Here is a 14718-nt window from a genome sequence, read left to right as displayed (position 1 = left end):
GAAGGTAATGTTCAGTTTTCACATTTAGACATGCCTGTAATGTAGACATACATTCATCTACTCAGAGGCATTAGAGTGGGTCCCCTCCTGCTCACATCTTTAAGCACCTTTTGCTTGCCCAATATCACATTCTGTCAGCATCACAAAAGGCAAGATGCAGATCCTCAGTTGCCTTTATTTGGCAGAGATATAATTTGAGAAAGCTTGTGTGGCATGTGGGGGTGGGGAGGTGAAGGAAGGTGGCTGGAATGACAAGAGGTAATGTGTACACATTGCATAATGCTTTCCCCAAAGGAATGAGCAGATATCTCAGGAGACAAACAATGTAACTGTTGGAAGCATAATATAAATGTCAAAAGTCTAGGAAATCACACACAGAAGTATTGAACCATAAGTCATCATATTTCTTCTATAAATAAGAAAAAATCACAATATTTTTAGTGAGTTAGAAAAGAACTGCAAAATCAGACTCTGAACCTCATAGACAGACTTGCTATAAAGGCCCTCTCCCTATAACCACACCTCCCATCCCCACTATTTTTTTAGACCTTGCTCTTTGTAAAAGCTTCCTTTCCACTGGATGTTATGGGACATAGCTTCTGTCAGCCAATGAATCAACAACCATTCTCATCCCTTGGGGTGGTGGGGTGGATCCCTAAACCCAGTCACAGTTACTTGCCTCCAAGTAGCATATGTTTCTGCCTCCAACTCCTTTTCAGGTAAAGCAGCTGAGTGACAAAGCAAAGTCCTCATGAGACCCACTAACTAACCACCTGTTGAGCCATGTGCTCCAATGTTATGGTGGTAGGTGGTACAAGGGCATTGCCTGCATCTAAGACAAGTGAGGAACTTGCAAGAAAACATAAAAAAAGCTTGCTGATGCCAAACACACTATGAGGCAACATTCGCCTGTGCAGTCTGTGTGTTGTGTCTTCTGTAAAAGAATGTCAACAAAGGAAGGAAATGGAAACCATTCCCCAATTTGGGCAACCTCTCCTCACTCACACGCGAGAGCTGGAACAGTGGATACAAAAGTGGACAGAGGAGTGAGGGGGCCCCTGAAAAGGCAGATGGGAAAAAGGGTTAGCTCTCATACTTCAAACTTGTTGCTATAAAACAGAAGAGCTGTTAGGCTCCCCACAGAGCTGTTTTCCTCCTCTAAGTCTACCTAGAGTTTCTTGATGTAGCTATTCGCCTATAAAATTTCCTATCTCCTTAAGATTTAACTTCAGCTGAAGACCCTGAAGAAACAATGTCTCCTTTGAAAGAACTGAAGAGTCCAGAAGCTTCTAGTTTCAACCAGCCACTGTCTAAACAGACAGCCTGCTCTCCAGCCTGAGGGATGATAAAACTTCACAGCCTTGGAGAGAATTCCATGTCAAGAATGTCTGCGTCTGGGGATCCCTGGATGGCTCAGCGGTTTAGGGCCTGCCTTCAGCCCAAGTCATGATCCTGGAGTCTCGGGATTGAGCCCCGCATCGGGCTCCCGGCATGGAGCCTGCTTCTCCCTCTGCCTGTGTCTCTGCCTCTGTGTGTGTGTGTGTGTGTATGTGTGTCTCTCATGAATAAATAAATAAAATCTTTCAAAAAAAAAAAAGAATGTCTGCTTCTGAGAGCTAGCTCTGATTGCCCTCATCTCCATTAAAAAAACAGATGTGTGCTCATGAGCAAAGTAAATATTCAAGGTCAATATACGTTCTTCTCCATCAATCTAGTTTAGCACTTGAATATGAACAAATAGTCTATGGAGCAGAGTGGAACTTTTCTATAACATTGGTGTCAAGTGACAAGACTCACTTTTGTGTATTAGGTTAACTATTATATTAAATGTCTACGAGATAGACTTTTTCTGTTTCATGGGGAATGACTCGAGTTATGATAAATCTCCTGACATGGACGAGGGTATGATATCTGAGAGCTTGAGTCTGGATCCTGGTTCTGTTGCTTAGTCTCTATGTAACCTCGGGCAAGTCATTTAACTTCAGTTTCTGTCTCTAAGATGGAGGTTCTAATAGCATGTATCTCCTACCTTGTCAGCACCAACCATGAAGAGTGTGAGCTCATTCTAGGATTATTCCGTGGCACCAGAGAAAGTAGGATCCAAGAAGTCTGGATACCTAAACTTGTCTTCATTCATTCTTTCATGGAATTTTTTACTGAGTACCTACAATGTGCTGCTAGAGACACGGCAGTGGTGATGAAAGACGTACCTCAAAGCCCTCATTGAGTTTATGGTCTCCTCGTTTGTCGGCCACCTAGATGTGACCCTTCCATATCACCCTGTGCCCTGAGCATAGTGTTTCTCAAAGTAATGTAAACATAAGAATTACCTGGCATCCTCATGAAAAGACAGATTCTAGGACCTCGTCCTGCTGGATATCATGGGAGATCCTGACTTCCTTTCCCTCAGTGGCAAAATAGGTAGCAAAGCAACCCCTACCACAATCTTATTATTCATTCCAAGGGAAAGAGCATATGGAAAAGGGCTTTGGAAACCATGAAATGATTTTTCAGTGTGTGGCATACAGGCTTTCTCTGGAGGTTCAGAGAAGCCAGCCAAGGGCCACTCAACCTGTGGTCTATTCCAGTGTCTTCTTACCGCACCTCTTCTTTCTGGGCTCTCTGGAGATGTGAATTAGAAGACATCCATCACCATTTTAACCTAATGAGCTAAAGGATGTCAGACTGAAACCAGACTCAAGTCCACCACCAAGGTGGATACCTGTATTATATTCCAGGAGTACCTATTACAGGGCTTCAGAGGGCCATTCAGTGGCTATAATGGGTGGTTTTCAGGGGATTTTCCTGCCTTCCCTTGTCACCTGCTGAAAGTGGGGATTAACCCAAAGATTGGAGTGGTGAACTGTAGGGTCTTGGTAAGTTCTTGCTACTCAACTCCTGTCCACCTCCTCAGCTTCCTCTCCTTCTTCTCCTCCTCCTCCTCTTTTATATATCCATCTGATCTCTGACTACCTCTTCCCTTATTTCAGTAATAAAATCCTCTAGTTTTTAACTGGCCCAGAGCTATCTAGAATAACGACTACACTTTCCAGCCCCCTTGCTACTGTGATCAGTGGAAAGTAAGCAGAAATGTCATAGGGCCACAACTGGGAACAGTTCTCAATAAATAACTGGCATCTGTTTCAACCCTTTTCTATCCTGTCCTGTCCTCCATTTGCTGCCTGGAACGTACGTGTAATAGCTAAAGCTCTGGTATCTATTTTGGATGTCAGGAACAAGACTACCACAGGAGAACTGGAATAGAGAAGCAGCCTGGAGGCCGGAGCCCTGGGCAAAGCCTCTAATCTGGTCTTGAATTATCAACCTCTGGACTTTTACATGAGAGAGAAACACACTTCTATTTGAAGCCACTGTTATATTGTGTTTCTGCTATTTACATCCAAAATGAGTCCTAACTGATAAAGTGCTCAGGAGCTGGATTCTGGAATTAGACTGCCTAGGTTCCATCACTTATAAGTGCACAGACAATAGCAATTGGCTTCACTTCCCCTCCCCAGTTGTACAATGGGAATGCCAAAGAGAGCATCTACCTTCTAGGTGAGAATGAAGTGTGAAGCACGTAAAGCCTGGCACCTAGTAAACATTTAGAATAAAGGCATGCCTCACGGTAGCAAGACCAAAGGTTATTCTTCTCTTCAATGAGGTGTGGGTTTTTTTTTTTTTAATGCTGCAGCAATGGAGATAGCGCTAATAATAATATCTTTAAAATATTTATAGAGCACTTTACAAGAATTTTTGCAACATCTCTGTGACTTACATATTATTACTTTCATTTCACAGGGAAGGAAATGGAAGTCCAGAGAGGTTTACTAACATATGAAGATCACATAGCCACTAAGGGATTGTGATAGGGTTCCTTTCACTGTCCACAAAGCTTAAGTTCAAGTTTTGCTGCTGTGCCCTAAACACATAATTTTTGCGAAGGTATGCTCAAATTTTTCTATTTGTGAAGAATCAAAAAAAAAAAAAAAAGTGCCCAAATCCCCTGTGTAAGAGACTGTGTTCTGGGCCCTGACAGCCCTAGGTCCTGGTATGAGATCTCAAAAATGTTAACCCCAGATCATACTTTTAAAAAAGGGATCCAACCAGAGCTCAGCTTAGCCATGGGAGTAGAGGAAAAGCCTGGATCCACCTCAATTGCAATCTGGGTAACAAAGCCTGATTCTGAGTGATATTTTGGGCTCACCCTAAAAGGTCCTGGAGAAAAGTCAAGCATCTGAGGCAGGGGTGAGGTTTCATGACAGTGCATGTGTTTTAAATTGGAGATTCTTTTAACAGAAGCAATTTGGAGGCAGGACTGGAAGCTGCTGGTAACTGGAAGGTCATGGCCATTTTTCTACATTCCCTGTGGGCAAGGCTAGTAGCTCTTACTGCATTTGGGGTCATTTAAATTAGATGCTAGGCAGAACTTGCTCACTCTAACAAGTGTGAAAGGCAGACACAAATGCAGCTGTAGAATATCATTGTGCAGATTTGAAAAAGGTATAGAAATAAAATCTTTGACACATGGAGGATATGGACTGAGTCTCACCCTAGGAGAAACTCAGCAGGTGAGTGTGTAGTAAAGGTACAATGGTTCTGAGCAGTGAACACAGAGCTGGGTTCAAATCCTAGCTTATAAGTGCAGTCAGAAATTTGGGCCCACCTCCTCATCCACTCGCATCCTTGTCCTCCACCCTCTACAAAAAGGCCACCCCAAGATGCCTACCTCTAAGAGTGACCATGAGGTTGAGACAGGGACAGGGACAGGGAGAGAGATAGGGACAGGGACAGATACAGGGACCAACAATATGGGAGCTGTTCTATACACATTTGCTTCATTCTTTTCTCGTGAATCTTGTCCTCTTCTGTGACTTTATGATCCCATACTTCCTGGAATTCTTGGGCACTAGAAATTTTCCAAAGAGATTCAACTGCTTAATTAGCTGCCCAGCAGTAGAGCCAGAGTAGAAGTCAGACCAGCCTGGCCTGGCCAGCCCAGCCGCACCCCCATGCCACTTTGTTCCCTGTTCTCCTAGGGCCACGGTGGGATTGTCACAAATGGACAATGCTCTATGGCGCATGGATGCTCCACAGAGCTTGGGGAATCCACGGGCACAAGGCCCTGGCTCCTCGGCAAGCCGCCTGTGGATGTGGGCGTCCGAGGTCTCCTAAATGGTCAAGACTGGGACCTGACCAGGGGCCTCAGGAAGGGCAGGCTCCAGGAGGGAAGTGCCAGGGAAGGACGAGGTGGGCTGGAGGCTGAGGACTCTCGGATGTGGACAGAGTGTCCTGTGCCAGGTGGCTGTCTCACCCTCCGCCCTCGTCCATGGGCTGTCCTCCCCAGTCGGGTGTGTACTTTCCCTTGAAGAAAAGGTCTTGTAGGTCTATATCAAGTCTCCTTCCTAGGTTGGGGCTCCCTGTAGGGCAGCGGGAGGGCGTGGGGAGTCAGTGAAGGAGGGGGACAAGTGACGGTGTCATCCTGGAACAGGCCGCCCTGCTCTGTGTCTGCCCGGACGGGAGCCTACAGGCCCCTCAGGCCTCACAGGAAGATGACAGCAGCGGGTGGGGACGAGCCATGAGCCTCCACTGTGCCACATCATTGTGGCATTGCTCACTGGGTGAGCCTTCTGCCCAAAGGTCACAGAAAAAGTATGAATTAAAAGAGAATCTACAGCCTAACACAGTTTATTCTTTTCTCCACCTATGTAATTTTTTTTTATTTTAAAATAAGAGACTTGATGAGGAATTCCTTGTTTGCCTCTGAGACCCTGTGTTTCATCCAGTAACTTCCACTGTCAAGTGAGCTGCCCCACAGTGAGCACAAGCCTGATGAGCAGCTGACAGGACCTGCCTTATAGAATCTGTGTCTGTAGACCATGGGCGCTCGGTGCTGTCTGTCCTGATACACTCCAGCTCTTCCTCCAGGGGGAGAGACAGAGACAGGGACAAAGACAGGGGCAGGGAGAGACAGATACAGGGACAGGGACAGGAAGAGGGATAGGAATAGGGAGGGAGACCAGGACAGAGATAGAGACAGGGACACAGACAGGGACAGAGATAGGGAAAGGGACAGAGACAGGGACAGGGAGAGGGATAGGGTCAGGGAGAGAGACAGGGACAGAGACAGAGACAGGGACAGGGAGAGAGATAGGGACAGGGACAGAGACAGGGACTGAGACAGATACAGGGACAGGGAGAGGGATAGGGACAGGTATAGAGACAGGGACAGGGATAGATACAGGAACAGAGACAGAGACAGGGACAGGGACAGAGACAGAAAGACCCCAAGGGAGAGGGGCTGGCTCTCAGTACTTTCCATTCAGCTGGAGGTAGGATTAGGCAACTGTATACCGCACTTGGCCATTTCCCAGGTGTTGGTGGACAGGGGCCAGTAGCGCAGTCCACCAGTGCCCCCTGTTGCCCATGTCAGAAAAATCACGGAGCAGCCCGAACCCCTAAACCCGCTCTAGGTTATCTCAACAGCCTTTCAATTTTTCTGACGAAGAAACCTCAAAAACCTGAAACTATAATTCCACCTTTTTATTTCACTGAGGGCAGTTTATGTCAATTACATTATTACTTTTGTTTTGTTTTGTTTTTTAAAAGATTTTATTTATTTATTCGTGAGAGACACACAGAGAGGCAGAGACACAGGCAGAGGGAGAAGCAGGCTTCCTGCGGGGAACCCGATGTGGGACTCGATCCCGGGACTCCAGGACCCCGCCCTGGGCCACGAAGGCAGACACTAAACCGCTGAGCCACTCAGGGATCCCCACATTATTATTTTAGAGACTTAGAAGGATCTTTAGATAACATTTGGCCAACTGGTTTATTTGTTTGTTTTACCTAAGGGTATCAGTTCTGAGGGCTATTGGCCACTATTGTGTGAAATCAAAGAGGGCCAGGAAATGCAGAGTTCAACATCAGGTGAACTCTAAGTAAGCAGGCTCTTCTCTGCTGGCCGGCCAGTCCTTTACTGCGGATGGTGTCCCCCTGGGGAAATGCAGTTGCCCATTAGCACGGGACCTATATGGATTTCCTATAGGGCCCACACTCCAGGAAACACACATGGATGGTGCCAAGTGAGTCTAAATGAATTATTCTACACACTTGGAAACTGAGTCCTTGGGAGGGGCCAGCAACGGAGTGGTGGCAGAGCCACCATGGGGACCCGCTGAGAGGGAGGCTCTCGAGCTTCCATGCCTGCGTCTTCACCAGGGCGCCCCTCTCCCTACAGGTGACTGTTCCCATTTCTGTCTGCATAAAGGGTGTCTGACGGTGGAAGAGGGAATGGCCCTGCCCTCAGCCAAGGGCACTGGGGAAGTGAAGTAGGCTCCGTTCAAGGATGCTCCAACTCTTTGTAGAGAATTTGTTTCTGGAATTTTCTATTCAATTCCTGTCTCTTGTGAAGAACTTTATTGTCTTATATAAAACTCCTATATTCCAAGACACCCCTTCTAGTCAACAAGTACTTATGCACACAGCTGTGTGCTAGTGGGATGCTGCAGAGCAGGGCAACGTAATACACCACACCAAGAACAAAGGTTTGGAAATCAGGTTCTGTGCTGCCATATTCTGGCTGTGTACATTTGGACAAGCTACTCATTATCTTTAAGACTCACAATATGGAAACAATCTAAGTGTCCATCAACACATGAATGGCCTAAGAAACCGTATACACACACACACACACACACACACACACACACACACACAGTAGCTCAGTTGGAGAAAGGAAAAAGGCATAACCAAAAACTTTAAATAACAATAAGGAAATGGAACAGAGATAGACTAGGTTTCGTGCCACCTACCAACACCAGTGGGCCTTCACTGGCTGCCTCAGAGTCTATGTTGGGGGGAATTCTGAAGTTCTTGCCAGCCTTGCAGGGAAGGAGCACCAATGTCAACTAGTGATGCTTTTGATGAGAAGGGGGGCATGGACATGAGGTTATACTTGCCATTATTAGAATAAACGATAAAATATCACAAGTGGCAGATTATATGGAACAGCCACTTCCAGGGGAGATGGGAGAACTGCACTTGGGGGGTGGGTTTGGTATAAATGGAAGGAGATGAAGGAAAGCAGGAAGATGTAGCTGGCACCAGGAGCTTTCTGAGAAAATGTGCTAAGGATAAAATGCACATGGCCCCGTGGGTGGCAATAAGCAGACCAGCCTGTCTAGAGAAAGGTCTCATGCTACAGATTAGCTCTACAAATATGGCAACCAGATACTGAGCCAGGGATCCAACATCAAATAAGCTGCCCCATTGTTCCCATAAATTTCCCTCAGATGCACTGGGACATGTGCCTAAATTTGAAGCTCAGAAAATGTGGACACCAGGACATCTCTAGTACCAATTTGTCTATCAGGGAGCTACTCAAAGACTCCTCCCTTTGCTCATGAGGACCATCCTTTCATGTTCAGTTCATGGCTGAGGCTCAAAACCCATCACTCCATGTGCACTTTACAAACGTCTTCCATCATGTATAGTTGGCACTGACGCCCCAGGCCTCTGGGGTTCTCAATCGATACACATACAGGTTAAAAAGTCTCTGAAAATGAAAAATGAATAATTAACTTACCAGAAACTGTAGCTGCCATGTATACCATGCGCCTCCTCTATGCTCAGCACTATGCTACCTCTGGGGTGGGGGGGTTGGGAGGGATGGGAGGTATCAAAGAGATATTTTTTATTTTTATTTTTATTTTTTTTGAGATATTTTTTAAAACCACAAATAAGAATGGGAAGTTTTGAAAAATTCCTGTTTGTAAAATTTCATAATTTGGCCTAGTGCGATTTTATTCATCCATTCCTTTTTATGGAGTGTCTACCACTAAGCAGGGACTTCTGTCTTAGTTAGGACTTCTGTGGTTACCAGTGACAGACCTAACTCAAACTCATTTAAGCAAAGTTCAGGGTTATTGTAAAGGATAATGTGATGTCTGTGAAACCCAAAGATAGGAATGTGCCCAGGGCATGAGAACAATGGAAACCAGGAACTCAAACCACCAAGGTTCTTCTTTCTTCCTCTGGTCTTTGCACTTCATTCACTCTCTCCATTAGCTTCATTCTTCATTCCAGCTACTGATCAGCTTTCTTCATGGGGATCCCATGGAAAAACATGGAGGCCAATAGCTCCCTCACTTAACAGTACATTTAATAGCTTTGGTCACTACAGAAAACAAAACAACACACAAAAAAAACCAAAAACCTATGTTCATATTCTTTCTGGTTCCAAGTTGATAAGTCCCAGGGAGGGGTTCACTGAAGCAGCTGGAGTCAGGTAAACTCCAGAGAGTCAGGAAACAACATGGCAGGTCCTGTGGGAACCACAAAGATGGGGATAAGGGAGAGGAAGCTTCTGGAAGAAGAGGGGTGGGGTGAGGTGCTGGGCAAACAAAGCAGGAAACACCTGTGACACCTTCTTTGATGAATTTTTCACGCCAAGTCCACATAGCTGTCAATCAACTCCATCCACGTCATAAGCACCTACTTACCCCCTTGCTGAGTATCTGCTCCATGCCAGATGCTGTGCTAGATTTTAAGGATGAAAAGATGGCCTTGATGCCTCTCAAGAGTGCTAGGTGTTCGGAGAATAGATTAGGTTTTGGACTACTCTAGGGGCTCCCTGTATAACTAAGGAGAGAAGACGGTGTATTTGGAAAACAACCAAGTGTCAAGCTGTGCGCTATGGATGATAAAAATAAAGGAAGGTAAGTGGGGTCAGGGAAGCCTGGATGGTGCGGGAGGCGGCTTGGAGAGAGGGATACTTCTGATACGTCTGCAGGGTCTTTAAAGGGTGAGGAAGATTTTGTTTGTGGCTTCATGTGATTCCAGTGCAGGATTTTCACAACATCAGACTAAGTGAGGCCCTCTGCTCATGGCTGTGCACATCTGGAGGCCTTCTGGAATGCAGCCATCCACAGTGGCCCAGTTCCTCTCTCACAGATGGGACTACCACCCATAGCTTTTTTGATAACCTTGTTTTTTTTTTTTATTGCCATGGCTCATTGGATCAAAGCCTCAGAGTTTGATGCAAGTTCAGAATAATTCAAGGCTTAACTCATCTTTCGGTGCTTGGGGAGCTGCACAAGCAACATCTGGTATGGCCTGCAGAGGGATTCTTCACCCAAAGAGTCTCAGATTTCAACATGTGAGCCATCCTGCTGAATAACATCATAGACGGGAAACAGCACTCAGAGACCTCATCTTGTTACAAGAGCTCAGTGTAACACCCCGTGGTCATGTTTTGCACACAATTATAATAAATGGTGCAAATTGTAGTAGGTTCTTTATCATCTCATTTCTTGCCAAAGGGACTGAATTCCATATCAATAGGGTTGAAATTCCCTTGTGGATTTCTTCTGGGACCAATCCACAACCCATCCCAGCACCATTACTAACTCCCTTCCTGTGCATGGACTAGCCCATAGGCTCACAGTTTAATGTTGTCACGGGGAAGCTCTCGGCCATTCCTTTGGTTAAATACCATCTGTCACCTCCCTATCTTCCTGGGTTGGGACCATTCCTTACCTCTTGGTAAATCCTATTTTGGAAATCCCTGGCTCCGCCCTCTGTAGCCCATGCGGTAGTCCCACCACTCCTAGAGTTCTCTTCAAGGTTTTACCAGGTTCTTAAAGGTGAGATACTATAATAACTAACAGTTGCGTCGTTATGTGCCAGGGATGGATTATTACAGAGGCGCTGTTATCATTACCCATGACTCACCAGCAAGAAAAATGAGGCTCAGAGTTCCAGCAAATTGCCCAAGTACAAGATATGAACCCACATCTGTCTCATTTCCAAGACTGTGTTCTTCTTAAGAGATAAACATAGGAACCCAAGCATGCGGTAATGGGAGTCTCTCGCGTGGATCCCTACTCCCAGGCTGAGGAGGGCAAAGGAAAGAAGAAAACACAGAGCATGACCCTGAATTCAAAGAATTCTGAGGCACGGTGAATTTTGTCTAAAGCCAGAAAGGGTTGGTGAATATCGAGAGCGCTGGCATGAAAAGGGTCACTGGCACGTTTTCAAGAAACGCTTCAATAGTGTGATGGACCTGGAGGAGGCTGAGAGCGGGCAGAATGATATGGACTGCACATGAAAGGAAGGGGCCACCAACAGGTGGTGGGATAGAGTGGGGCGTTGGGCCGTACCTACTAAACTTGGACCCCGGGGGTGGAGCCCAGGAACTATTTTAACACACTGTCTGCGTGATCCCAGCACACGCTCAAGTTGTGACCCACCGCTCGGGCAGTTTCTCAGCCTTGGCTGCACATTGGGATCCCCTGGATTCATGGTGGTCCTGCCCTGTTCCCAGGCAGTGGATTTGACAACGCACTCCAGCTGATCCTAATGTGCAGCCAGAGTTGAGGAACCCTCGCCCAGTCCAAGTGCAGAGGGAAGGGGTCATCCCAGCTGCCTCACAGAGCTCAGGTATCCCAGGCATTAGCTTAAGAACATGCTTTTCAAGGCCTTTCAAGGGCAGAAAGACAACGCAACAAGCCCACAGTGCTTCACAGGCATTGCCTCAGTGGCTCCTCATGACCTGTCCATGAGGCACCATCACTAGTTCCATTTTATAAATGACGACACTGAGTTCCCAAAAAAGTACCTGATTTGCCAGCCGTGTCATGGCAAGAGTATGGCACAGCTAGGACTATATAATTAAGTCTTCTTTGCCTCCAAAGTACTCTCTCTTTTTTTTTAATTGCGATAAACACACATGGCACAAAAGTTGCCACATTTACCTTTTGCAGGCATACAATTCAGTGGCACTGGGTGGAGTGGTATGATGTCATACCCCTATCACCACCTTCCACTTCCAGAACTTTTTCATCTTTTCAGATGCAAAGTCTGGAAAACTGTGTGGAGGTTCCTCAAAGAGTTAAAAATAGACCTGCCCTACTACCCAGCAATTGCACTGCTGGGGATTTACCCCAAAGATACAGATGCAATGAAACGCCAGGACACCTGCACCCCGATGTTTATAGCAGCAATGGCCACAATAGCCAAACTGTGGAAGGAGCCTCGGTGTCCATCGAAAGATGATGGATAAAGAAGATGTGGTTTATGTATACAATGGAATATTACTCAGCCATTAGAAACGACAAATACCCACCATTTGCTTCAACGTGGATGGAACTGGAGGGTATTATGCTGAGTGAAGTAAGTCAATCGGAGAAGGACAAACATTGTATGTTCTCATTCATTTGGGGAATATAAATAATAGTGAAAGGGAATATAAGGGAAGGGAGAAGAAATGGGTAGGAAATATCAGAAAGGGAGACAGAACATAAAGACTCCTAACTCGGGGAAATGAACTAGGGGTGGTGGAAGGGGAGGAGGGCAGGGGGTGGGGGTGAATGGGTGACGGGCACTGAGGGAGGCACTTGACGGGATGAGCACTGGGTGTTATTCTGTATGTTGGTAAATTGAACACCAATAAAAAATAAATTTATTATAAAAAAAAGAAAGTCTGTACCAAGTAAACAGTAACTCCCCATTCTCCTCTCCCTCCAGCTCCTGGTAACCACCATTCTGCTGTCCCCACGAATCGAAGTATTTCTTCTAAACCACCATGTTTCTAGAGGGGCTCAAAGGAGAATCAGAGGGACTGAAATTGGTCAGTTTGGCTCCCACCTGCAACCTGGGTTCTCAAACTCCTGACCAGCTTGTAATCCCCTCCGAACAGCACATCCCTCTTGCCTCTCTGTCACACGCAGGCAAATCCCTCCCCTGGGTGCTTTTCCCACCTTGCCTTTGTTTAGCACACCATCTCCCCCTCCGTGTCCCCCTCCTGGCCTGGGCCTGAACCAGGTGCTTCAGGGACCCCGCAGACCAGACCTCGCAGACTAGCATGTATTCTGATCACTCTGGCATTTTGGCACAACATACGTTTGGATTTAGTGGGTTTGGGGCAGGGCCCGAAGTCAGGCTTCGGGGTGATGCTCGTGCACCGGTCTCCGAAGCTCATGTGGAGGGATGAGATCCAAGAACGCCGTGCTTTGCTGCTGCCTGCTTTAGCGTAATGTCGCCGCGGCTGTTCCTCCACCCACTGCAAATACCCGCAAACAGAAACCTGTCTTATGTACTATTATGTTCCAGAGGCTGGCATTGTGCCAGGCCACAGTAAGTCTCAAGAAACCCTGGCAAATGGGTAAATAAGTGAACATGCTAGAAAAATTAAAAGGAGCCAGATCTATAAAGAACCTCACAGGCCAATCTAAGGAATTTGAAATGTACCCTAAAGCTATGGGGGAGCCGCTGAAGGATTTTAAGAGGGGGATACATCAGATGTGTATGTGCAACGTCTGCTAAAGGCCCAAGACAGAAATCAAGGAAATAGTGAACTACTGCACTAGTCCAAGCAAGTGATCATGAAGGCCTGCACCAAGGTGGCGATGGAGGCAGTGGAGACAAGGAAGAAGATTGAAGACCATGGAAATGGGTTGACCCCACCTTCAGGGGTCAGGCACATCCAGTTCATTCTAGGTACACTGACCAAGAGTGTCCCTCTCATGCTCCAAAATGCCCTGGTTTAGGTGAACTACCTGCTCACCATGTAGCCAGGAGATCCAGTTAATGGGACATGGGGTGGCGTGGGGTGGGTGGCAGAGGGAGCAGCCCAGGACTCGGCTCTCGGGTTTCTGCCCTTGGCAATGCAGAGGGTGTTAACACCGCTTGCCACCCTAGGCAGTCCAGGAGGACAGGCAGCGGGAGAAGCGTCTCCTTAAAAATACTTGAGTCACAGAGCGAGTCACTGAAGCGTGGTAAGTGTGGTGCCATCCAGCACAGTGAGAGTTACACAGGAGACACACAATGGGCTGAAATTTTGGGGACGCCCATCAAAAGTGTTCCCACATGGAGAACATCCTTCCTTCTGAATTGTTAGTGTCAGAACAGTTTGTTGGGAAGCTGCCCCCGTCTGCCCTTCAGACCAGTGGCAGGTGGGAGGAGGTCCCCCTCCATGGTCAGGTAATTCCAGGTCCTCTTTCTCCCCATTTTCTTTCCTCCAAGTCACCACTGTGTCTGCTCTCACCAGCCCGCGGGTCTTTAGGATTCACTGGGTCACCGTGACCATGGTCATTTACTCAGTCAAAACAGCGATGTACCCCAGGAAGGCCGACCGACGCAGTCAGAAGAACACATTCTCTGGTTCAGCCTGAGCCAAAGTCCAGGGAACACAGAAATGTCCCACTGCATTTATAAGCCACATGACCTAACTTCCTCCCTGACCTCTGGTCACTCATGCCAACCCCTCGGCTTTCTCCTCCTCCCCCAAAATGTCAACGAGTAGGTAATTATTCAATAAAGCTCAGAACATACCTTTGCTTCTTCTCTTGGCCAGAGAAACCTGGGATTTTCCCAGTTTCGATTTCAAGGTGGCTCTTGCTTCAGGGTTCCAAGTGCAGTGACGCAGAAGAACAACCTCGCCTGCTGGAGCCCTGGAGGGAACTTCCAGACAAAATAGTGGCTTTTTGGGTATTAAGAGGAAATGACAGACTGGACTGCGCTCCATATTCACTTCAGTACATGCGTTAAGGGCTAGGGTAGCAGCTGCCAGCTGATAGGCCAACTCTAAAGGCCTCAGTCTTTGCCTTAAATCAGATGTCTTGGGCAGTACCTGGGACTTGCCACCCTGGGCCGATGTGTGCACAAGGAGAGTTCAAGGAGGCCAGGTTTGTCTTCCAGGCGTTCCTGTCACTGGTG

General features: G+C 46.9%; 1 protein-coding gene across 1 annotated transcript in view; it reads right to left on the bottom strand.

Annotated features, from left to right (window-relative positions):
• Positions 1–6528: 6528 nt before the first annotated feature.
• The window catches only part of DRAM1 (DNA damage regulated autophagy modulator 1), a 47575-nt gene continuing 39385 nt past the window's right edge, over positions 6529–14718 (bottom strand). The window contains exon 6 of the mRNA XM_077846088.1: positions 6529–9326. Within this exon, the coding sequence (XP_077702214.1) occupies positions 9147–9326 (180 nt within the window). The 3' untranslated portion in view covers positions 6529–9146. The remainder of the gene's footprint in view (positions 9327–14718) is intronic.

This window comes from Canis aureus, chromosome 13 (genome assembly GCF_053574225.1).
Source record: "Canis aureus isolate CA01 chromosome 13, VMU_Caureus_v.1.0, whole genome shotgun sequence".
Taxonomy (NCBI): Eukaryota; Metazoa; Chordata; class Mammalia; order Carnivora; family Canidae; genus Canis; species Canis aureus.
The sequence above is the reverse complement of the archived record's forward strand: the minus strand, read 5'-3'. Positions and strand labels throughout refer to the sequence as shown.